The sequence below is a fragment of the Colletes latitarsis genome, chromosome 7 (genome assembly GCF_051014445.1).
Source record: "Colletes latitarsis isolate SP2378_abdomen chromosome 7, iyColLati1, whole genome shotgun sequence".
NCBI classification, from domain to species: domain Eukaryota; kingdom Metazoa; phylum Arthropoda; class Insecta; order Hymenoptera; family Colletidae; genus Colletes; species Colletes latitarsis.
In genome coordinates, this window is record NC_135140.1 from 21,169,375 (window position 1) to 21,195,980 (window position 26,606).

At 43.7% G+C, this 26,606-nt stretch overlaps 1 protein-coding gene and 3 non-coding genes across 4 annotated transcripts in view; 2 read left to right on the top strand and 2 right to left on the bottom strand.

Annotated features, from left to right (window-relative positions):
- The window catches only part of Ss (aryl hydrocarbon receptor spineless), a 131,478-nt gene extending 109,671 nt beyond the window's left edge, over nucleotides 1-21,807 (top strand). The window contains exons 4-11 of the mRNA XM_076769364.1: nucleotides 3,166-3,255; nucleotides 14,803-15,012; nucleotides 18,335-18,629; nucleotides 18,700-18,841; nucleotides 18,944-19,411; nucleotides 19,495-20,448; nucleotides 20,938-21,215; nucleotides 21,334-21,807. Coding sequence (XP_076625479.1) covers nucleotides 3,166-3,255; nucleotides 14,803-15,012; nucleotides 18,335-18,629; nucleotides 18,700-18,841; nucleotides 18,944-19,411; nucleotides 19,495-20,448; nucleotides 20,938-21,151 — 2,373 coding nt within the window. The 3' untranslated portion in view covers nucleotides 21,152-21,215; nucleotides 21,334-21,807. The remainder of the gene's footprint in view (nucleotides 1-3,165; nucleotides 3,256-14,802; nucleotides 15,013-18,334; nucleotides 18,630-18,699; nucleotides 18,842-18,943; nucleotides 19,412-19,494; nucleotides 20,449-20,937; nucleotides 21,216-21,333) is intronic.
- Nucleotides 13,153-13,224, bottom strand: Trnam-cau (transfer RNA methionine (anticodon CAU)). Its single transcript has one exon. It is a non-coding gene; the product is annotated as a tRNA-Met (tRNA).
- Nucleotides 13,800-13,871, top strand: Trnam-cau (transfer RNA methionine (anticodon CAU)). Its single transcript has one exon. It is a non-coding gene; the product is annotated as a tRNA-Met (tRNA).
- Nucleotides 14,350-14,421, bottom strand: Trnam-cau (transfer RNA methionine (anticodon CAU)). The gene has a single exon. It is a non-coding gene; the product is annotated as a tRNA-Met (tRNA).
- Nucleotides 21,808-26,606: the final 4,799 nt, after the last annotated feature.

Genomic DNA, 26,606 nt, shown 5'->3' on the forward strand with positions numbered 1-26,606 from the left:
GGATACAACCAAAAGGCAGTAAATTTATAGAATGATTGCCCCGTCGTGTATGCACTGTGACTTAAAAAACCCTTATCAGCGGTGTACGCACGAACGACAAAGTTGCAGCTGGTGAAGCTGTCCGTTGTCGATGAGCCACTCACCCCTCTCAAACGCACGCAAATCGAGAGAAAACGAACAATCTTGTAGCCCTAATGAACGAGGACTTCGTTATGAATTTATTGCGTAACCAAATTTACCTTGTCCAATCGAATCTTCCCGAACGAAACGCTTTCAAAGTGTATGCAAAGGAATCGAGCGCTCACCGATCGGATACATTCGAGTTTATTTATTTATTCGAAATTGAATAACATTCGACTAAGAAGAAATCAACTGTACGGTACTCAATGCGGGATGATTCGATTTAACGGTACTCAATTCGAGTCTCGAAACTTTTTGCTCGGGTATTGTGCGTAGCCACCATGAATCAACGAATGCGGACAAATTGTAAAGTGAAAAACGTTTTCCTAGATTCATCTGTAAGTGCGTTGCGTGTGCTAGGCGTTATTTATAAAAAATGTGAGAAGTTTATGTACGTACTTATACGGTGATCTCTACATAGTAATGTCTAGAAGGACGTTAATTGCCGACGTGTAATGAATTATGTGTTGATTAAATTACTTCGTAATTGCATTTAGTGTCCATAAACGCGATCTCCGCGGAATAAAGGTCTCTTTCTATTTGTATTAATGAAATTCCAGACACACTGGAAAATCTACGTCGATTATCTGATTTATGTGCGAATCTGATGCACGGAACATAGAGTCAAGAAGTTCTAGAAGACCTAACAAGGATAACCGTAATTAATAGTAACTTTTATCTCGCCATCTAATTTATTACGGCTTGTCTTCCGATAGGCATCTGTAACACCTATGATATAGAGAAATTACAAAGAATACAAATTGGCGTTTAATATTAAATAGATGTTTAACGTCTCCTATATTATATTTCCATTATACTTTCTTTAAAAGATTTTCCTTGCGAAGGATTTTCATTGGAAATCGTTCCACGTTAGAGCGTTACTTGTAAGAAAATGATGGCAATTTTAAACGTTGTTTCTAAATTTTTTGGATCCACCTGCCCCTTGAAAAAAAGATCTTTCTATAGTTTATATTTAGATCCTGTTTATCGTGTCCTTTTAAATGGTACGAAAGATTGTAGCAGAGCTAACTAGGCCTGTGCGATTGGGATAAATAGGATCGTTTCCACGCGGGGAAACGTGCAAAGTGTTAACGATGCGCACGTTCGAGGAACGAATTAGAAAGAAAATTGCACGTAGGAAAGCCCAGCCAGCGGTATCGAGAGCTATAATTTCGATCCTAGTTATTTCTAAGATCTGCATACTGGCCCGTGTCCGTGCCCGTGACTTCTAGTTGCATGAGCGAAGAAAATGGAAAGATTTCGTGCGTGAAGTATTATTGGCGACCCGCTAATACACGAGAGTCAAGGTGAGGATGAAGGGGTATTAGAAGTTCACGCTTGGACGGAACACGCGAGTACTCGCAACCGGCACGCGACTGATTTGCTGGTCGCTCACGTGAGAAATAAAAATCCGTCGATTTTTCTTCTCGTTTCGTCTTCCAGTATTCTTTCCGGAACCCAGACACCGTCTGGACTCATTTTCCGATTAACCCCTTCCTCCGATCCACCAGCGACTCGAGCACACTTTCGTACGAAACGGATCTTTGGGTCCATTCGCGTCATTTTTATCCATCTTGCAAATTGAATTTTCCTCCTCCGCGTTGCGTGGCGACTGGATCGCCGCAGGAAAGCGATTTTCCAGCGATTCGAACCCGTTTCGAAGTCTAAACGCAATCGAGTCGATTACGGATGGTCCCGAGGGTATGGCGCGCTTTACAGAAATGGCCATGTCGGCCATTTCGAGGGGACGTAGCGGGGGCAGGCGGCGAGAAAATCCTATTACAGCTTATATTCGTGGTACAGGGGCTCGATTGAAGCTCGGGGGAAGCTCACCTTCCACGCGGATCCGTATTGACGTGACCACCGAGAGAAACCCACCCTCCGGATTAACCAATCAAATCGCAGCATCCGTCGCGCATGCGATCGCTTCGATATCCATCCCCCAGGTCAATCGGTTATGGTGTCTGGGAAGCAAGGGATGGCTTTCGAGGCGGTTCCTTTTTGCGGAGGGATGGTTTTCAGGAGCTTGCGCGAAATTAGAGGGGTTGGAGCTATGGAGTATCTTCGTGTTTTAATTTCATCGAATTGTGGAAGCAATCGATTTAAATCCTTTGCAATCGGTACTATTCAGCTAATAATATACTATAGCATCCAATGTTTTCAGATACATTTGAATTGACATTACTGTTAAATTGTGAAATAGTCAATTCTGAAGTATTGAATTCAAGCGCACTCAACTCGAAAGTATTCGACTTGAATTCAATTCAAGTACAGTCGATTCTGAAGCTTTGAATTCAAACGCACTCAACTCGAAAGTATTCGACTTGAATTCAATTCAGGTACATTCAATTCGAGAGTATTATTCGTATGTATCTAACTCGCGGTGAATTCGAAAACACCCAAGTATTCGAACGAGTATAATTGAAAAGCATTCGAGTGGACACCATACGTTTGATAACAGAGAATTCACATTTAATTCCGTAGACATTTCACGATCGACCAATTATCCCCCATGAAACATCTCGGTAAAAGGAAAATCGGTCGAAGGTCACGAGAACCGAAGGATATCGATGCAGAAGCGGATCTCTTCATATTTCAGAACAATAACGTCTGTCTGGCGTGCCAGGCACGGGCACCTACGGCAACGGGTCGAAATAAAACAAAACAATACACATTTACCTCGAAACAAAGCGAGTAGACTAGACTTAAACGACTCCCGTGTCGGAGATATAGCTCGACCGTTTAAACTAGGACGGATATTTCGGGCTTCGATACGAACGTTCGAGTTTCGAGCTCGTTTTGGTATTTGAAAGCCCCCGGTATATCGGGACGTCGATAAATGGGAAAACTTTCTTGGACGTTTTCAGTCAGTTTTCGAACTCTCGTTTTCAGAAAGGAAACGATCTTTCTACGATTCTTTTTCCCCACGATGCAGTCTGCTAAAAGCATGAACCCTAATTGATCATAAACTATCGTTTGTTACAGGCGCTGAACGGGTTCCTGCTCATACTCACTTGCGACGGGGAAGTGTTCTTCGCCACTCACAGCATAGAAAGTTACCTTGGCTTCCATCAGGTATAAATCTTTCACAGAATTGTCAACCTAAACCGACCACCTGCCAGTAAATACACCGTGCAGAAATACGCATATCGTTGGAAATCGTCAAGAAACGAACGATGTGCGTGTCTCGGCTCGTGTGCGCGTCACCTAACGAATACCCTCGATATTACAGTACTGCCTCGCTTCTTGCAATCAAATCGGATCCGCCGGACTTCACGTGGAGAGGTTTCAGTATACACAATTACCACTCGAGTCAACGCTTGATCGCGGCGACGGTTCCGTCGCATGTATCCCTAACGCAGATTGATGCAAGAAGCGAAGCAGCGCTCTAAATAAAACAATCATCGTCACCAGCGGAATACAGTGAATCCTTTCATTCTGTCGCAACTTTCACCTTCCACCTTGATGCGTACAAAAACAAAAACGAGCTTCGTGTCGAGGAGCAATTGAATTTCTCTACGTATCCTTTCATTTTGTCACCGTACGGTACCGAGCCAGCGACACTATGAAAGGATTTACCAATAGCCTGCGACCGTCTGGATGATCAGACATCGTCGGACGTTTGAGTATCGATCGCGTGTCTCCCTAACTCGAGAAAACAATGTATTTATTCGATACGAACGGTAATATTCCTCCCACCACGTGCTCTCATTACAGCGTAATTCTAGGCACAGTACCTGCACCCTCGGCGTTCGTTTATCTTCAGTCGACTTGTGTCCACACCCAGCACTCGCCGGTCACGCCAGGCCCGTCAGCTTCGTCGTACGTGTCACGTTTACGCAAGCATCCCCCATATGCTCGCGGCAACGCACCCTTTTCCCTCGACCGACCGACGGCCGTACATTTTTCAAAAGACGCGGCCTCCTCCGTGTCGCGGACCACTTTGTTGCCAACCCCTTCGACCCTCTGCGATCCACGTCCAATTTCGAGGCGACGTTTCGTGTGCTTTCGCGCTTTCCGTTGACAGCGAGTCGAGGGAAATTGGGCGACGCCTAGTCGACCGAGCAAGTGACACAAAAGGACCTTTGGAAGGGCAACGATAAACATTTGAGGTCGTAAGCTCGAGCTTATGCTCTTACAGGGTCGTTCGAAGGTCGTATTGCTACCGAATTCCGGAAAATTTGTGCAGATATCGAGGATCGTGCGATTATCGGGGTAACCAAGTCGATAAGTCGACGTTTAAAGATTCCTGCAGTCTTCGAGACTCGTGCAATTGTCGGGGTATTATCAATAAGTGGTTAGATTTCTGTTGGATCTATGTTAGATTTTAGTTAAGCTGTAATGGTTCCGGGGAAACGAGTTTGAAGATGCTTGCGAGTATCGAGATTCGTGTGACGATGGGGGTAAGCAATTGAATAATAAATTGAGGAAATTCTCAGCCTACTTACAGACGCAGGAACGAGTAATCGCGAGTGGGAACGATAAACAAAGTCCATGAAATCAGGGAAGAGGCGGATTAAACGAAGAAAAAGCCATTCGCCTTCCTACCCGGAACAGAACGATATCGTTCAACCCCCGGTGAACACACCGAAATGCGATCTGCACGCACGCAACCACGCACGCGACGGGCGACATACTGGGAGAAGAAATACGGAGAGAAAAATGGAAGAGAAGCGCAGAAAAAAATGACGGATGATGATTTCCCGACGCACGATGACTGTACACCAGAAACGCACGCGAGCGCTTTTGTGCGCAAAGTGTAATTGCAGGAAACGGCGAATGATGATTTTCCGATTCGATGATCCCGCGCACCGCGGACAAAGGAAAACGCGTTACAATCTCGCGTTTCTTGTAAACAAATTTCGCGGGGCGATCGCTCGGAACCACGTGCTCTCCCCCCACCTCTCCGTCGTGGTTTCCTCGGCGATGGTCGTTCAACTGTCCCACGAATTGAGGTTAGATTTAAGAGCAACCTTCGTCCGCATCTCACCTTCGCCAAAATTACGTAATTTCTCTGATACGGTTTACACATTTTATTCTAATTTGCATAATAGATACGTTATAATAATTAAGGTCAGGCTGGCGAAACATCGATACGTTGAACTTGGCCCTTTTACCTTCGCCGCGTCAACTTTTTGTACGCCTTAATTTGTATATATTTTTTTCGTACTATAAGCGACAGTCGTTAAACAACATTTAAAAAATAATAAAATTCGAAAGTCGCTCGCGATCAATTTATGGGGACTGTCGAGAAATCGGGGCTGGCTATCGGAGGCCGGGGAATTTATTTTATAAAAGAAAAAGTGGCGTTTGAGATACGTTAAGTGTCGTTAAATCTTATTCGAGATATCGCGGCTATCTTGATTTACCCTCCTTTTTTTCTTCGCGCTTCGCCTCTCGAACGCATTTAACGGGTAATTTGTTTATATAAGGTAAGGAAAAGCAGCCGGTCGACCGGCAGGAATAATTCTTTCGGTCGACTTTGCGCCAGCATTCATTGAGATGTAACCAGGCACGCAAACGGTTCGCACACACGTCACGATACCCAGGGAACGATGATTTTTCGTACCGATTAGGGGATATTTAAGAGGAACGAAGTGTGTATCGCCGCTAATAAGCGACGCAGCGATTTCTACGAGCGTGTATTTTCGTTTAACTTTAATCCCTCTTTCTACCCTCTTTATTGTAATATTACCGATCGAGGAAAGTATAGTCGAAACTAAATACACACAATCAGGGTTAGAAACGATAAAGGACTCTATCAAACACCGTCAAACGCTTGTAAAGTCCCTGGGTGTAGACCCGTATCTAAGGATTTTACTCGTCGCGTTGGCAGCGACCTCTTTTGGTTACTAGAACTAACCAGCAGGGGGCTACGAGTTGAAATCGGTGGTTCCCACGAGTTTTTGACGGTCAATTCGCATACGTTGGGAGACGCAAGGTCGAAGAAGTCTAACCGCGTAAAACAGAAACGTACGAAACAATTGCAGATGCTGACGCGAGGGATGTAAGCCGATCAAGCACGTAGTCGGATTTCAATGACAAGAAGCCAAGAGCAGAATGATTATTCGCAATAACCTAAGATTATCTTGTAATGATGGAACTTGGTCGTTAGAATTCAGTCGCCCCAAGACCAGACATTAACTTCCATCGAAGTGCTTGGACGCCTGGCGTCCGTTGGTCAAATAACCAACACCGAGCGAGAATCATCTCTGCTAACTCAACTTCTTTGAACTCAACCATGTCTTCAGGTTTCCGACATCCTGCGAATGACGAATGGCGAGTGCAGGGTGACACTTGACGAGTTCCTAGAACGAGAACAGGGCACGCAAATCGCAAACCGGTGGCGTACATTGTAAAGAAACGGTATGGCCGATGATTTCCCGACTCGATGACCGTGTATCCGAGCCGACGTAATCGCGGGGCGTTTCGGATGACGCGATTACACGGCCCTGTAACTCCGCAGAAAGCGTACCTCTGCCTCCCCGATCCTGGCCGCCACTCGATCCCCTACAACTCGGGGAAAAACCGCGTAATGACAGCGTCGGGCCGCAATGTTCCTCGCGGTAATTCACGAGCCGGGACTCCGTACTCTTTAGTTCCGTATCTCACGCGAGGAACACCGAGGCGAAGGCTGAGGGGAGGGAGGGAAGAAAAAACCAAGGGAAAGTGGGGTTAGAGACGGGGGTGGCTGGCTCGCGATTGTTCACGGAGTTGGCACGCGGCTTAATTGGCCTGATAGAGTCGATTCAATGCTCAACGAGCCTTTATGCGGCCCGTGACCCGCGTCGGATAAAAGTAATAACTTAACTGAAAGGTCAAAGGGTGCTTATCGTTCGCGGGACCGACCGTCGCGGACTCGGAAAAATCTGATTTGCGGAAAAAACGGACGAATGTTACGGGGAGGGAGGGATTCTTGAAGGGGTTGTGAGTCGAGACGGTTTCGAGAACGATAAGTCCAACTGGAGCACGTCTCTGGGCGAGTTGTTTCATTAAAAGTGAACTTTATTCGGAAAGATAGGCTGGAAAGAAAAATTTGAATATTTTAAAGCCCCTGATGTGAACTCTAAGCCCCGTAAGATAAAAGACCCAATACTTGGTCAGGCCCCAATACTTGGACACTAATGCGGCGTTGATTTATATACTCGAAACGTTTTATACTCGTTAGGATATACCCAGAGAAAATTTTTCGTCGGCATCACCAAAATGGGCCCATTTTTATCGCCCTCTTTCGCAGACCTAATAATTCGCGCGCGAATGCAACATGTTACGACAATAGACAGCCACCTTGGCGTCGCTGAGCCAGGCGAGCATAGGACTGGGCAAAGGGGCCCGACTCCGGGCCCCAGAGGCATCCATTAGAAATCAATTGGTCGCGTTAACTTTAAATACAGCCTAGCCGGGGCAACTAGCGATCGGGTTCGCACGCGCTGAATAATGTGGCACATTTTGACAATTAATAGCCGCTAATGAAGACGCGATCCTGCTTAGCCCGGAGCGGTCCCGCCATCCCCCACTACGAACCGGGCCCGTTGGGTGGATACAAAGAGATCGAAGGGGGTGGATGGGCGCGTCCATAACTCTCGAGCGTAATTGAGAGCTCAACTTTCGGTATCGCCAGCGTTCCGCCTCGCATTATCGCGCACGCCGGCCCTCGTATCGCGCAAAAAACGCGCGCGTGTTCGTGCTCAGGCCCCGTAAGGAGGTTTCATGCGCCGGCGTGCTTCGAGGGAACCCCGTCCAGGGGGCGGGTGGTCGTCTGGTCGGCTTTCGATAATTAATGCGGCCCGCGGATTAATTATTATTAGCCGGCTGATTTGTTTCAATTTGTAGTGGGTCCTTTGATCGCGCCGAATCGTGTTTCCGTCGATTTCACCCGGCGTCCCCGTTGATTTATCACCGTGGCTCGCGGACGCGCGTCGGGATTTACGTGAACGCGATCGAAGCGCAATAACGTTCGACCGTTTGTCGTTGCCCTTTTCGTTCCTCTGACGACGTAGGCGGCTGCATTACGAGTAACCACGTGTCCAATTTGTTTGTTTGTTCATTCATTATCAAACGATAATGCATATATTGAGGCTCGTGATAAGTCTGAGATTCTTTAGAATTTTTATACAAACGTGTTACACACTTATTAGACATTGTTGAGACACGTTTCTAGAGTAACGCACATCTAATTTTAAGAGAACCTCTCTGTCCCCTAAGATCTGAACAGCAGCTGACATCGTAAAAGAGGAATCGTTAAATTGGGATCCCCCGGTACCAGGACCTCTCGAGGTTCCCAAAATGGCCGGCCAGGTTCACCCACAGGTCCCTTAGGTCCCCAAGAAGTCGAATCATCGAGAGAAATCTCGCAGTTGGAAGCATCAGTCTTGGTCGTCATCGTTCCTCCGTATCGTGGAACAGAGTAAACGCGAGGGGGGGGGGCGGGAAGTTGGCGAGGTGAAGGAACAGGACGAGCAGACAGGACAGAGACGAAGGGGCGGACGGGTGGTTGGTGAAAAAAAAAGAAAATAGAGCAAAGGAAGGCGAGGCCTTTCGCATTCTTCGCAGGAATGTAAATCAAGTCTGCCAAGGGAGCGGGACCGCTTCGATGCCGGCGGGGGTGCGCTAGCGTCTCCACTAAATAATTACAAGCTCTTAATTAACGACGAGGGCCGATCGTAAAGCCATCCACGGACTCGGCCGCTCCGTCCCGCGGATGCATGTTTCGAGATTATTTAAACGAGCAATGGTAACAAACGTTACCGGACCTTACCGGCAAACCGCCCGTCGCTGGTAACTGGCCGCGGAGGTTCCCGGGGAAAAATAAACGCGAACAAACTACGGGGGGAAAATAAAAGAGACGGGGGGCAGGGGGGACGCGTAGGGTGGGGTCAACGAATTTTGTTGGGCGCTCGATCTTCCAGCGCAGCGGCCGACACCTTGCCCCAACGTTCGCTAATCGCCACGATAGACTAAAATATTGCTAGGCGATCGGGGAAACGTCCATAGTTGTGCCAAACATGCGCAAACGCACGGTGTTTGTTCAAACATGCGCAAACACGAATTCGGAAACGATCGATGCGTTATTATTTCATTCTTTTCGAGTACAAAATTTGGAAAATTAATGAAATTGTAGAGGTTTGAACGCGTTTGACATAGTTTTCGTATTGATATCTCGAGATCTAGTGGACCGATTGGCTCCAAATTTGGAGGGAATCTTCAGCAAACGTGTCTTTATCGCTTGAATTAGAAATGAGAGGGAAATATTGGTCTGTACTATTTTGTTTAATATGCTAAAGACGAAGGAAAAGTATCAGGGACGCAACCGATGGCTCGAGGAACTGAATCCAAGGTTCGAAACGTCACCAGGAGACGACGGTCCTTGCAAACGCCTGGTACGTCACCGGCGACGAGAGGAGGCGTCGATATAATTCCATAAATCACAGGAGGCCGGAATAAATCACGTATTAATGAAAATTACACGTACGCCAGTACGTGGCCGAGGCTTGATATACGCGGGACCGACCCGCGGGACGGGAATAAAATTGGCCGAGCCATGTTGGCGGGGCAGAATAAAGGGCGACGCGGAGCAATTACACGTCCACTGTGTCCCGATGAAGTATGGGGCCAGCCCCGCGCAGCTCGATTACCACGGAAATCGTGTGTATAACCCTTTAATTAAAATTAGAGCAAACGGAATGCGCAGCGGGGTTGCGACTAGACCGGCCGGGGAAACCCGGTGCCCGCTTGAATTCATCGGACCCCATGGAGCAAGAGGGCTTCAGCCAGGACACAGAGCCTTCCCCCGATACGCCAAGCGACTCGCTGCGTTCGTATATTTATTGAGAGATCGAGTTTTATGGCCGTCGAGTATTCCACACCCGGCGGGGCCAAGGAGGTACCTGTGTTCCTCGGTGTCGTTGTGTTCTCTCGTTCATTGGTCGCCTTTGCTCAACTCGGTTCCAGACGTCGCTGTTCTTAGCTAGGCTCCGTGGATCAGTCGCCTAATAAAGAACGAACTCTGCTCAGAAAGATAAACCCACGAGAAAAGGGCCTTAAATCAAGGTGAGAGCCACGAACAGTCAAGAAAAGATGAGAACCCCTGGCACGGTGGACGCTAGAGTACTCATCAAAGTACATCGAGTGTAGCCGAAGAAAAATGACTACAGTCTAACCTAAGAGAGTCTGGGTTAATTTGATTTCTCGAGGAAACTGAAAGAATATTGTTTGTCGAGTTGTGGTATATACTCATTATTAATTTTTGTATTATCTATACACTACGCAATAATTACCATAACGCGTTTCAAACATTACCGCCATACGAACGTCATATTTACACGTCAACGAAAATGGCTGCATAAAGACTTCCTCCCACTAACCACTTACGCTTCCGACATGCAGTAACCTGATATATCCTCGTGCTATGTTAATATATTTCATAAGTAAGCATACCATCAATCTTGTACGTATCCACTCCTGCATTCCATACTAATCTTGGCCTGTTTTAATTCGATGAGAATTTTTCTTCGTGCAATTTAAACGGTAATGTGAACAATCCATAACGACATGGATCCATCACGAGAAAATCAATATAGTTAACAATACAATTACCATGTTAACCTCAAAGTAATATCACAATACACTCTATAATCTGACGTCTTTCGAGCTTAACATTGCACCTAACCACTGGGACCTTTTCTTCCAAAGGAATAATTCGAAGGTTCTCTGGCAATTCCCTCAAAAATTCGAAGGTTTCAAAGGAAAATGGAAAAATGCCCGCAAACTCAGACACAGCGAGCATCCCATTATCGACAGCCGACAGTAATATCGTAACACAGGGATGGTGTGAGTAACATGGAAGTCGTGAGATCCGTGCTCCGCCGACACGAACGTTACTGTACGAGACACGGCTCGAGCTACGCTGTTCCGCCTATCGGAAATGCAACAGTACCTCGAAAGCTACCGTTCCCTTCTATCGCGTGATTTATTATATTATTCCCGGTTAACCGAGCCCCGGACAACTATGACCAGCTAATGGTCTATCGCGACAATTCGAGCTGTTCCTCCGCGAGCTCCTCGGGACGCGTGCATCGCGAGAATTATGCAATCGAGCCGAGCTGCTTTGAAGTATCCAACCGTGGGTTCTTTATGCCCTCGCGGGCGGATATTTTTACGTTTTAATCGCACACATTCAACCTCCCTTGTTGAATAGAAACTCGACTTCTTCGCTGAAGTTAAGCCATGTTAGAGGCCGGGACAAGCAGTATTTAAATGTACTATTGTAGATTGTATAATTATCGTAGATTGTTTAAATAAATATCACAAACTATCCTGAGGAAAAAGGAGTTCGACGTCCATGGAACCTTACCCTTCATGCAACTGATTTCACCAAACTATTTGTACACACTGTTTTGTAACAGATTTTTTCTATCGAGGGTTGTCAACTACCCCAACTATAAATAGTATATCTCACTAATACTTGCTCGTACATCAAAACCACTTACGACCCAATTTGTTGGAAACTAGATTTACCAACCCTTTTGTCCTACGCAAATTTTCGATACACAGACGCAACTAATTTTTATTTGCATATAGACCGACTTCGACATGGGCAAACTCGCGGGTAACGATTCGAGAAGCGCAGGAGTCTATCGTGAGGTATTTGTCTGTGTAAATTTTTCGTTGCACCCCCTTGGTGGATATCTGGTCTCACCACTGTGGCTCGGAACATCGTAAAGCCCCCAACGGTCTTCCTATTTCTACGGCCGTATAGTACGTACACGTTCGAAGGCGAGCGTCCGTATCATTTCCACCCGGCTGATTTATTGCATTATTCCGGGCGTAAGAAGACCGGACAACCGTGGCCACGGAGCAACCTGGCCTGTGTTAATTCGATCTATTTTCTAAGCCCGGCTCGTGAGAGTCGACGGGGTTGCGGGGTGCGTTGCGCGGACTCGATCATCCGATTGGGAGTCATACGCGTACCCGGGTATTCGCCAAACACAGAGAAAGAGAGGGAACAGCTGAGGATAGCTCCTCTGTTCCTTTTTCTTTAATCGTGGAACGAGGAAACTATGGGTTTCTCGTGCACACGGGGCTCATCGTCCGTCGCTGCTAGGGCCGGCGGATTAATTATGCGCGATAAAGTGCGTCGGACACGTGTAGCTACACGGTGCCGTATGCGCGCCTATGTCGCCGTCGCGACGTCACGACCGATCAGATATTTCCTGAAATAATGCCGCGCGCTGCCTCACGCCCCAGCCCCCCTTGGCCCCCTCTTTTTCCCTCTGCCCCTGCCAGTTCGACACCGTCCGACGCTCTGCATTTGGGGGTGCAGGTAACTCGGGGCTCGTTCCACGCAAAATCGATCACCTTTTTACCCGGTGTCAGGGATTTTGCTCGGTCTCCAGGTTAACTTAGCCACCCCAAATATTCTACTTGTTTCGATCACTCGAAATTATTTATAAATACTTGTCCATAATGTTGTGTCGTCGTTTCCACCTTAAGTACATGCTAACATCTTTCGAACGATCGAATTTTGTAGTCTAGAATAATATTTTTTGTACGTTGACAGCTTTTTTAAATACATTGCAAATCTAGGAATCTAGTTTTTTTTATCACCATTGCTAAAATTGTGTACCGCGTAAGTTTAACGGATCGATAGAAGCTCGAGACGAGCCCGATAAGCTATTACCATCGGAGGTGCAATAATATCGTGCAAATTTATACACAAATTAGAATTATTATTCAAGCATTTTTACTGTGCATTAAATAATAAATCAACAACAAAATTTTAATACGATATACCTGGATAAATAAATAGGATACAGGCAATTTCTACGTAATAAGTCTTAAAGTTCAGTTTTTATGTAAATCAAGAGATAAATAAATTTTAAAAAATCTATTTGTGGTCAGAATGTCTTGATAAACGTTATTGGTATGGAATTTTGAGAAAAAAAAGCCAAAAAAATGAACTTGAATTGTTCTTAGCAGAGCGTGGTTTCGATCCACGGACCTCTGGGTTATGGGCCCAGCACGCTTCCACTGCGCCACTCTGCTGTTGTGAAAGATACTTTTTTAAACTCTTTTATAGGAAGCCAGAGACAGACGCAGAGTAGATCAATAAGTCCTAGTTGTGAAAATTAATGTACATGGCACGCTCAGGAATGTTTTGCTGTACAACCACATTTATTAACATTTTTCAAAATATTTACTACTACATTTTATAATTTTACCAATAGTCAAAAGCAATCATCATAGTTTATGTACTATGTAAACACATAAACTTATAGAAATTATAGGTAGACATTTGCGTAACTATCTTTGTCCTATTATCGCACAACAAAACTTGTTTAGCGAGTTTAAAATAATTTATGAAGTTTAATAACATGATAGCGCATAGAAAAATAAAATAAAAATAACATCTAATCGCTTAATATATCCGTATACATTCCTCTGCAACTATTTGTACCTAATTTTTGCATTATATTTCATCATTAAACACTAGGCGCAAGAAATCTAATACCCTTTTATTAACATGTTTAATATATTTTTTTTATGAGTTACTCGTACTTTAAAATAAATTATACGAAATCTAATCAGCTGGAAAATAATTTACGTGTAGTTTTCATCGAAGCAGAGTGGCGCAGTGGAAGCGTGCTGGGCCCATAACCCAGAGGTCCGTGGATCGAAACCACGCTCTGCTAAAATGGTTTTCCATTAATTACTTTTTTGTCTTTCCTTCACCTTTTTACTCCAACCCTCTCTACGTAAATATCTGAACAATTTGTTCAATATTTCGACAATATTTAATTATTTTTAGAGGCCAAGACAGCTCTAGTACATTCTGTTCCTCTTCAGTAGAGTAAAAGGGGTAGTTTTATTTTGTTTTTGATGCAGTACAAATTTTCCTAATAACCAGCAACACACCGAGATAGTTACAAGCAACAAAGACATATTTTTATTATAATTCTAGGGTGTAATTTATTGTCACGTGCCATTAAGTGTCAGAAACCACCCCTTTCATTCCACCAGGAAGTAGCAGATCATTCTGAAGCTGCTTTGATCGTTAAAAATAGTTAAATATTGTCGAAATGTTGAACAAATCATTTCGATATTTATGTAGAAAGGGTTGCAGTAAAAAGGTGATGAAAAGACAAAAAAATATTTGATGGAAAACCATTTTAGCAGAGCGTGGTTTCGATCCACGGACCTCTGGGTTATGGGCCCAGCACGCTTCCACTGCGCCACTCTGCTTCTTGTTATCCGTTGCAAAAAAATACGTCACGTTTCGAAAAATTTAGTTCCATAAACAAACTACCTAATATCGATGTTATTTCGATAATTCGAAGCAGCGTTGCTTGCAAATATTATGGAGCTATACAGTCTGTTCGGCCATCTCTGGGCAAAATTTTATTGGGAGATTCTAGAGGCCAAAATAAGACGAAAATCAAGAATATAAATTTGTTGATTGAAGCTATAGCAGACATTCACGTATAGCAGACATTGTTTAATTCGGAACTATACGATCAATTATTGATTGACCGAAGAAAAAGGCGACTGGGGTGGTGGTTACTGACCTAAAAAATTGTTACAAATCACCACTTATTCAGAAAAATTCGTTCTTTTCTGTTGCAGTCCGACATCGTCCACCAAAGTGTTTACGAATTGGTACACAGCGAAGATCGAGAAGAATTACAAAGGCAGTTGATGTGGAATTCTTTTCTGCCAGCGGAAAGTGCGAGCCTCCCCCTTCACGACGCCCTCTCGCCCCAACACAGTCATCTTTTGGAACGTAGTTTCACCGTCCGTTTCCGGTGTCTTTTAGACAATACATCCGGCTTTCTGGTCAGTACAATCCTTCGTCAGAGAAAAACTCTTAAACGAAGATCAATCGTGGGTATCTGACACTTTTCTATTAAAAAATAATCATCGAGTCCACGATACGTAACATTATAAATGTTACTTAGCCACATCGTCAACAGGTGGCGGTACCCTACAAGTAACGCGTTTGTTTCCAGGAATAAAGATGGCGAGAATTACCCTAGGCCCCTCCTACTGCGACAATTTTTAGGTTATGTAGTTTTCAATTTTCTAGAAATACTATTTAGGCCTCGCAGAAGATTTTCGCAGACAATTAACCGTATAATGATGATAATAAACACGAGCTCGTAATCAAATTTGTAAATAAAAATATAAACACTGCTCCTACCATCGATAAGTTTCGCCAATCACATTCGTTTCCGATGTACACGAAGGTATAATACTTTCTCGTTCGAATGAACACCATCCTCCATGAAATAAGCAGTAATTTCGGTCCAATTCACCGTGTCGATGGTACAGGCTCGCCACTGTACGTCTCGATCCTTGCGATCAATTAAATTCCGAAACACGGCAGCAAACGAAGGTGTATGCAAATGCGTCTGACGGATACTCGAGTTAAATAATCGCGGTACAAGGTCTATCGGCTGTTTAGCAACGCACCGTGCGACAGAACGCGCTAAAAATGTAACTTACGTCGCTGAAGAAAATTAAAATCGTAAAATGAAATTATTAATTATTCGAGTAAAATGTTACCCATCTTGGGTATTCGGACATCAACAACATTACGGGAATTCTTTCCGTATCGTGCTGATGATTAGGGTACAAGATGGAACATGAAGGTAGCTTCTTCACGCTCGGCATACAAAACAGTAATTAATAATTTCACTGTCGTAAAGGGAAAGAGTGAGGTTAGGGACCGCCTCCGCTTCTGTTTCCTTTTCTCCCGAGTAATTGCTTTTTTCCAGTCGCGCCTTGAATCTTCCTCTTTTTCTTTTGTCCCTCCCGCGCGGACCTCTTCGACCTGTCCTAGCGCTCGCAAAAAGGAAGAAGTTATTTGCCAGCGTTCCGTGTAGAAGTCGCGAACTTACAGGGTGTTGCAAATAAAAGGGCTTCGATATATCTCGAGCTTTGGTAAAAAGAGTACTACTTTTTAAATAAAACACTGGCCTCGACAATTCTAGTACTGTAAAACCTACAATCTATTTAAAACAAATGGTCCACACTGTGGTAATCCACACTGTGCTTGGCCTCAACAATCCTAACGTTTTAAGAGGGGTTAATAATGATTTTCATGCCTTTGTGTGCCCCGTTTGTTTCCCGCCAAAAATGGAATCGATATGGAGTCTCGAGCAGCGCGTATCTCGCATGCCCCATCGCAATTCCGTGCACATTCTACGAGTACGCAACGTGGCTTTCCTTCATTCATTGAAACACACACGGTCACGCAACCGAGGATGATACTTTGACCCGCAAAAGAAATTTCGACTAGCTGTCTTCCGCAAGTTTCGCGTCTCGCGATACCAACCCCTAAGCTCGAGCCAAGAACAGAAGGAGCACCTGCGTGTCATGTTATAAATAAACTATACAAAATTATAATTAAACCAAAGACGAATATTCGAAGATTATTTTTTCGAGAAACAAAAATGGATATTTGTTAAAAGATCTCCGGAATTTTCGAGCGCTATCTCCGGTCGAGAATTATCGATCGGATTTTTACAACATCAAATTTTCATAATTGCCACTGAGAACCCCATTTAACCCCGCGACTCGCGATAATGGAACTTAATTGTATAGGAAAGGGGGTGGTTTCGCCCCGTCCGACTATAATTACCGCGTTTTTTCTCTCTGGCATCCTGGTAGATGGAATTACGAGACTTTTTCTCGACGGAAGTATACTTTTTTTTCCAGAAATTAATACCACTTTCTGTAGATTCTCTCGCTCGTAATTATCGTGCGCTACGAAATAGAGTTCTCGCCATTTTTACTTAAGAAGGAGCAAAGTACTGTACCTAATCGTGAAACGTTTCGAAAATGCTTTTGGTGTCTCGGAATTCGTAAATATCTGGTATTTTTCAATTAATTTGATAGGAAATCCTCGAATGAGGCGTGAAATAGGATCCAGAGAGTTAGGCGCGGAAGACGATCTCGCGTGGATTTTGGTAAAAACGAAGGACGTCGGCACGAGGGAAAGACAACCGTGGTCCGGTGTCGTTCTCGCCGCAAAGCTTTTACGATTACAGTTTCATTTTCATAAACGTCAGAGGAGCCATCTTTTTGCGCGTTGCCCGTGGGTTAGGTAGGATTGCGAGCCCCCCGTGCCCCTCCTGTGCCCCTTTATAGTCCCTCGGCCGTCTTTGTCCCGTGTACCTCTGTATTTGCTGGCTGTTTGCCGTAAGATAATTAGTGTTTTGCCGCGTCGCGGCTCGCTGCTCCAAAGGCTGGATCTGCTTTTGCTCAGGCTTTGATTTATGCCTGTTTTCGTGGACGTCGGAAGATGTCGCGACAACTACCGTCGTGGGACAGGTTCGGGGATTTCTGGAAATACATTCTGCCAAGCTTTCTCCTTCGTATCGCGTTTGCAATGACTGACATTAATATTCGGGCAGTATTTCGTACAAAATCTTAACACGAACTTAATAAATCTCTATCGAGACGGTTAACTCCGGATGACGGAAGCGTATAATTTATCCCATTTTTTGGGGCTATTCTTTTGATTACTAACCTGTTTCAGTCGTTCGGGTATTATTTTCTCTGTTCGTTTTTCCTTTGTTTTTATAACTATTTTAGGTGATCTTGACTCCAAGTTGCCTCTAAGGATTTCACTCTTGCGTCTTCTTTAATTCTTGGTCCGCTTGATCCATTTACCACTCGCTCTTTCGCACCCTGTACTAACATAAGTCAATACAGGGCCCCAGGGGTCCCACGTGGAGGTGAGGCGAGTGGATTTGACCGAAGTGGGCCCAACAACTTCGTCGAAATTCTCTGCACCAGACTGCTACCAAAGGCAGCAGCCCAGATATAGGAGAACATCAACTAAATCGCAGTTTTCGACCTGACTAAAGTCAGGAAGACCCACCCCAGCCTTGTACCCCCAATAACAAACTGAAAGTGACCCACGACAAACCGCAAATGAGCCACGATAAATTGCGAACCGTGCTCGTTGCACCGTTTCAATTTATTCAAAATTGTATACTGTTATTATCGAACGGACCTACGTCCATAAGTGCAATCATACTTATGAACGGTAGCGTGATCAAAATGATTTATGAGTCACAAATGGCCCAGGGGCCGCGCATTGCGTATGCTTAACGCAAGTATTCATCCGTCGAACCTTTCATTATTTTAGCGTTTGGACATCAGAGGACGGGTGAAGATACTTCATGGCCAAAACAGGAAAACGGAGGAGCCTCCGTTGGCTTTGTTCGCCCTGTGCACGCCGTTTGGACCACCGTCCCTCCTGGAAGTACCCCAAAAGGACGTGATGTTCAAAAGCAAACACAAACTGGATCTCGCGCTCGTGTCGATGGACCAACGAGGGAAGATGCTGCTTGGTTACTCGGACGCCGAGCTCGCGAACCTCGGCGGCTACGATCTAGTCCATTACGACGACTTGGCTTACGTAGCCAGTGCACACCAAGAATGTAAGAATATTAACCGACGTATCGCTACGAATACGCAAAGTTGTGGCATTACGTTTATACGTGATTTCAGTGCTGAAAACTGGGGCCTCTGGTATGATAGCGTACAGATTCCAGAAGAAGGATGGTGGGTGGCAGTGGTTGCAGACCAGTTCCAGATTAGTCTACAAAAACTCGAAGCCCGACTTCGTCATCAGCACACATAGACCTCTCATGTGAGTGCTCTGGGAGTCATTAATCATCGTGTCGATCGCCTAACTGTTCACAAGGGTTAAAGGAAGGTTCGCCACATTCCCTAAAATATTCTTACTTGATAGGGAGGAGGAGGGCAGGGATCTCTTAGGAAAGCGGACGATGGACTTCAAAGTGAGCTACCTGGACGCTGGACTGACCAACAGCTACTTCTCGGACAGCGACAGTCTCACGGGTTCCGTGATGACACCGACGCTGCCGACGCAACCGACGTCCCAGCGAGTGAACAGGCGGTACAAGACGCAGCTGAGGGACTTCCTGTCGACCTGTCGGAACAAACGTACCAAGCTTTCCGCCCAATCGTCGGTTTCTCCGCCCGTGACGCCCACAGTTGCATCCGTGGACTACCTCGCGGCAGACACAAGCGCCGCGGCCGCGGTTGCAGCGGCGTATAGCAATCTAAATACAATGTACCCGACACCCTATGCGCCTACAGCAGTCGCGGCGAGCACGGATCCTTCGTTGACCACCTACATTGGTCATACGGGCAACTACCACCAAACACTCTACCCGGCGACTGCGTTGGACAATAGGTGAGCCTCCATCTACTTCCTATCAAGTCTACGAAAAACAATCGATTGATTAATTATATCCAACCCATTCCTCGAACCCCCAGGTACCTTACCGCGGCAACGGAGAATCTGTTCCAGTATAGGCCTCTGGGTTCCTACTATCCAGAGTACCACACGAGTACCCCGTACAACGGCTTCATAGACGTCTCCTTACCGACCTACGAGACGCACCAGCTGACAAGCAAAGCCGAGGAGAAGCTGTATTGCCAGCAATTGGGCGAGTCTCCGAAGTACAGCTACGTGGAGACGAGACATCCCAGCAGCGTCAGTGGCTCCCCCTACGCGGCTAGTCCCGTCGCGAGTGCATCGACGATGCACACGGCGACCGCCGACATTAATATCGTCCGTGCTGGCAGCAGACATTCCCTGGAGGGTGGTGCGTCGTCCAGCAATTCGGCCGGTAGCTCTCCTGTAACCGGACCGACGAACGGCGTCCTCACTCCGAAAATAGAGGACGTGAAACCGGAGGTTTACGGAAATGAGGCGCCACGACAGACTGTTCTAATGTGGGGGGCTCCACCGTCGCGGACTCCCCCGAGAAACAACGGGAGTTACAGCCCGCCAACGCCGCACTCTACCCACTCGTCCACGCACTCCACCAACGCCACAACCGGGGATCCCCTGAAATCCCTGGCGGAGATGAACTCAATGAACGGGGAGTGCAAGTGGAGACAGACGTCCCCCGGCGAGCAACAAACGACCGCGCCCAGCTCGCCGAGAACCAAGCAGCAGTCGCAGCAACAGCATCAGCACCATCAACAGCAGCAACAGCAACAGCAACAGCAGTACCCAGTGACTACGTCACAGTATTCCGCGGCGGCGGCGGCCGCGGCCGCAGCTGCAGCCGCAGCGGCCAGCACTATCGGATACGCGCACTCTCATCCGGGCCATGGCCACGGGGAAGCGGGCTCCGAGGTATGGCAAGGAGTGCAACACCACCACTACCAGTACTATCCCTACCACCATCACCACCCCGCACCACCAAGGCACGCGCCCCAGTGAGTGTCACTGCCGCCTCACAGATTTTATGACATTTGGCGAATCGAACCGAGTATAGTTTGGGAAACGATTCGCGCAATAGAGACTTTTACGGGAACAATACGATCGAACCTCGTTTGTAGGTATTCCTCTATCGGGCATGCATGTTACGAATTACGCACTGAATATTTTTTGCAATCAAGTAACACGATCGTTCGATCATACATACATTTTGCATGTTCGCATTTTTTATTTTCCTACGTGACGATTTCGCCCATAGGAATACGAAATAGAAAATATCTAGAGCAATTGCCTCTGGCACGATGTGTTTTTAACCGCAGACAAAGCCTTTTGACGTCGACGGGTATATATCAATTATGCAAAATGAGTCGAGTAGTTTATCGAATCAAATACCTACAGAGGCGAAACAATGAAATATTGCAATGACAGGTTCGAACGACAAGTTGAAAGGGGTTGCAAATAACGGGTGAACGCACTGTCGGTTGCAGCACGCCCCCGTCAGCTGTGGGAACGGGGACGGGAGTCGGCATGGGCATCGGCCAGGACAGCAACACCAACAACAACAACGTCTTGTACCACCCACCGCACCACCACCCTCAGCACCAACACGTGGTGGGATCATCGGCGGGGGGAATGGGCCCAACTGTCCCACAGATTCCAAACCGGACGCCGGGAGTCCTTTGCTGTCCATCTCTGAGGTGACTAACACCCTGCTCAACCAATAGTCTCATCGTGACCTCAGCATCGCTCCGTTTTAGTGACCAAGGTGACTTTACTTATCATTCGGTCGTGTAACAATTACAAGTTGTAAAAGAGGTTCAGAGCGTAAAATTAACCCTTTTATAGAAATAGACGTTCACTAGTTTCTTTTGAAATGTTCGCAGATATCTCGCAGGAAATGGTTTCACCGAAACGGATCGCAAATCGCGCAACTGTACCATACAGATAATATTGGTTAAACTGTTAAGAGTATTCTCGTATAGTGCTGTAACATAACATACTCATTACAGTTAATGATATCCGACGTTGCTACGACGTACGTGTATGTATGCCTGATTACGTTAGCTCATCTGTATTGTTAAGTTCCACGCAAAAGTTCTCCGGGGGACGTGCAGTTCCAAGTTTCTAGCTCGTCGAACGTGAGCAGGTGTGAAAGGTGATGATTACTCTTTTCGACGGATCGCTTAACGAGCACGAGAAGATCGCGAGAAAAAACGTTTCAAGTTAACGTAACGCGATCTTCCGGGGCTCGTGATTAATTCCTGAATTGAAAGAAAACAGAACGCAATTCTTAATTCTATCGAGGAGCACAAACAAAATCGCCTCGATCGAGCTACGAGAAACCAGACCTGGGCAGAGGTTATTTCATATCGCGATCTTGTTGTAAAAATAATTTAAGTAACGTAACGTTGTTTTATTATATTTTTTTATTTAGTCTATATGGAAATTTTTATTTGTTCTATTTGGAAATTTAAATACATTACGCCAACAAATAGTTGCATTCTCTATTATGAACGCCGCCAACGGAGGAACGATGAAACAATTACTACACGCACGAAAAATAGTAGTAGTGTTTCATCGTTTTTCCACTGGCGGCGCTAATAGTAAGGGGGAACCCCTATTTTCTGGCTCAGTGTACCCAACTTAAAAAATGAACTGCTCGTACAATGCTAGGGAGAGCAAGATGAAAGTTCAGCAACTTAACTCTAAATAGAAACAATGCTCAGGTCTGCAAGAAACGCAACATACACACGGAATTCAGTTTTAATTAGGCCTACGTATATATTGTGTGATCGTGCTGTACGTACTATCTTTGCTTTGTTTCTTAATTGCTTAACCCCGTGCGGTTCGAATTATTGTTAACGGGAAACACTAAAGTTCCCAGCGTCTGCAATCTATCTCCCGATGTCGTGAATTATTTTTATCGCTCGGAGATAATTCCTTGGAAATTTGAATTTAAATTAAAGAAACGAGCACGAGTCGGTATCGATAGAGAAACGGCGAAGGGTTAATCGTGTCGTTGCGTTCGCGTGTGTAATAATTTTTTAAAGGTGTACACATGGATTCTGTGATATGCGTTAGGTAATTAAACGTGCGGTACTTTATTGCATTATCAACAATGAGTGTTAGTGTTTTATTTCGTTAAATGACAGGTATTTCGCACGCCCTCGACGAAAAACTATTTCGCGTAAGTTAGGGCTGGGACTGGTCGTCGAATTTTTCTGTATATTACAATTGATGAACTAAAAAATTGTTCTTTTTCTTGTTGAAATGCCACTAATCAAGTATTTCTACTGCTAGCGCAGACAGTGGAAAAACGATGAAACGTAACTGCAAGAAGAGGGGAAATACTGCATTTGTGGTATCTACATAATGTTGACTATAAATTAAGTGGTTCTACTTGATTAACGAGAATCTATACAACATTTCTGTTTTCATAAAACAAAAACTAATGTTTCTCTCCATATATTTTTAAAGAAAAGACTCCTTAGATGGAGGAAGGAGTAAAAATATGCAAATGGACACCCAGCCCTAGCGTAGATCACACATTTTACGTTTTCCTATTTAAAAAAAAAAATAAATAAATAAACGGGAAAGAGAAAAACATAAAACGAACGGGCCAAGACGGAAAACAAACGGGGAAAACAGTGAAAATCACGAAACTCTCGATTCGGCTGAACTCCTCAGTCTCGCCAATATGTGTTTTTTTGTTAATAAGTTTGTAATTTTTGTACTTAATTAATTTATACGCTATTTATGTACATGTGTAATCGACGTTTAGCAAAGCTAGACGGGCCTTCCATAATTTTAATAGACGTACTATCATTTCGCGAACATGCGTTGACGTCTGCCGCTCGGGGAAGTGAAAACCGCTGGAAAAGGAACCAGAAAATGGGGGAAGGAGAAGAAAATCTTAACGAGGAACGAACCGATCGACTTACTCGTTGTATTGCTCGCAGACAAGTGTGATTTTGACTCTTCGAATCTCCAGAGAGAAAGGTAAAGGAAAGGGGGGTGAAGAGAAACGTGATTTTACTTTGCGATACGTTGCAGTATACATATCAGAATGGAAAATTGGAAGGAAACGACGCGTTGTCGCCCTTCTTTCTATTGCGATCTTGATATATATAAAAAGATTATATATATTACATATAAAAATATATACAAGGCGAAGTACCCAAAGTTATCGTACCAAAAAATTTCAATTTCTTTTGACGACACGAAATAATTTAATTAGGAAGGGACAGAGTTATTTAGTCGTTTTTTTTCGTGTAGTCAAAAGAAACTGAGATTGTTTGAATGATAACGTTAGGTGTCTCGCAATGTGCATTGTATTATTTACTACTAGGAATGTTTACATCTTACGGATAGTATGGTAATGATTTCTAAGGCTACCAGCGACGTCTTTTTCCTTCGAATCCACGCGTCTTTTGACCTTTGAGCTACGATTATTCTGTACTTTACCTACTTCGTGTCGTTGTAGTGTTATACAATATACGAAACTATTTTGCTATGATTATTTGTAAACATCCAGTCCGCTGATCGGTTTTGCGATAGGTTTGTCGACACGTGTTACTGGCGTGGTTCTTTCCAGAGTGAGTTAGCTATTCTCGTACTTTATATGGAATTTTTGAAAGTATTCCTCTTGTAAAATATCGACAATTAAAAACGAACACTGAAAAATTGACACTGTAACAGTGACAATAAACGATTATTACAAATATTTCTTATGAAACTACTATACATATCAAACTCTATAATTAATTAAAGCTCTTGCTATTAAGTCTCTCATCCGTATCAATGCAGTGAACAAACCACAATCATTATAAAAATAGTAGAACAGGGATTTATTGGATACGAGACGAAGATAGTGTCAGTAACATGTGTTGACAATCTACATTGTAAATTCACATCTTCGATCGTAACAGCTTGAAACTACATTTCTTTGCAATATCGTATGAAGATCTACTATTATAAGTAATTGAGTCTAGTCCATACATAAAGCGAATTAACGATATCCACTATGCTTAAATTGTAACAATGTTCTCACTAGCAATTCACCCCTGCCGACAATCTTGCTTGGTAAACTGATTACCTCTCCATTGTACACATTTATCTATAAATATGTCCGCGCGAGTAATCGCGACCCTTGAATCGTTTGTCGACCCTTAAATCACATGAGCTTCCATTCAAGTTACTTTCCGAAATTCAAAGATGGGGCAATGGAATCATAAAAAAAAGTTTTCTTCGAAGGTTATTTTCATTTGATTTTCTTTTTATAATAGATTACAACAATATTTACAGAGAAACTGACGGTCGAAAAACCGAATCCTATGGTTTAAGGGTTGACATTAACTGTTCCCTGCTTGATCACATTGGTGAGAATATTTTGACAGTTTAAACATACATGTATATTTACTGTATATTTAAAGTAAGGTATCTCTTAACGAGCATAGATAAGATTAGTCGATATAGACTCCCCATAGCTACCCACATAGATCAAAATACGTACCTTATTTTATATTATCTGGTATCTGCAGACGATATGTAATTTAATCGTGACCCCGTCAGACTAGATCATTAAAACGAGACTTTTATCATTAACTATTTTCTGTCCTACATTGGAGACAATGAGCATTTATCAATAACAAACATCACCGAGTGCCTGCTTCGATACAAAGGACTATCAGACCCAAGACCAATCTTTATTGAGTTCTTACAAATGTAACTACAAACGTGAGGATACTATTGCACGTATCTAGCATAGGCGAAAATTGAAATAAACGTGAGACAAAAATATATCGAATAGTGATATTTTCTTTGCTTGATGGATTTTGAGAAAAATTGTATTCAAAGGCAAATTGAATCTTTTACAAAATTTGGTCCACAATTATTGGTTTTAAAAGATTCTTAATTCTTTCACTGACAAGTTATATAGTTCGTGGAAAATAGAACATCAAATTGATGACACAATTGTAATTTTTCTTAATGCATGTAACATATAAATTAACGTTATTCGGAACTGGTTATACTGTTGATAACTCGAACTATTAGCAATGATTCTGGAATAGATCCCTGCCACACCTTAAACTATATTTCGGGGATACCTTGCAGAGTCATTAACAAAAATTGCTGATAACTCAAGTAGCTGAAATTAAAAAAAGGGCACAATTCCATTACATTTAAAAATGTTTTATTAGAGGTTTATTTTTTTTACAAGCATATATTTAGGCACTAAGAAGTTGTTCTAACTTGTAAGTATTTTCGTAGAGAATTATTAGGTAGAAATAGAAATTTTTATTTATTTTAATTTATTAACTATTACAAAGTTAATACAAAACTAGTCAGATTTGCTTCTGAATAACTTATATTTATTTAAAAAAAAAAAGAAGAAGAAACAATCTTAACCAGAAATCAAAACAGCTTTGGTCAGTGAAAGAAGATTAAGAATAAACGTAATAAAAACATCAAAAAATAAAAAAAATAGGTATCTACTAAAAAGAAGAATGTTTATACAGAGAAAATATGTTGCTACAAAGTTAATATTATAAGAAAAATATTGCTAAAATGATATATCTACTGCTAGGGATTGACACACTCCTCAAGTAAAGTTTAAACAAATATTTCAACCCAACAAACGTTGCTCAAGTTAAGAAACAAAATCTACAACAATTTTGCAGATACCTGTACCCATTGTTTGTAAACTTAATTCAATATTCGCGTTATTTTTCTCGAAATCACGTCCTCTCACTCCGCACGAGAAGAATAAACGCGTTGCATTCCGTTCTGTAAATGTTCTTTTATATATCCAAATGTATGAAAGTGAACGTTAACGATATCATGCCAAACCAAACTTTGACTCTCGATCACTCCATCCACTTATCTCCGATATATTCTATAGAATCTAATTACTATTAACACTACTACTAAAGCTTAAGCTCTACAAAGAAAATTTTAAAACTGTATCAAATGTTTATATGAAATAAATTATGATAATGCAATAGAACGGACGTATTGTGTCGTCTAATTCCCAATATATATTACAAAAGAAAGACAAAATAATACGACTCGGAAAAACATGAAAATCCTGTTGTTTTCGTCACGTGCAACTTTCGAACAAATCAAAAGCTTACCTTCGCAAAATACGATCGTACAA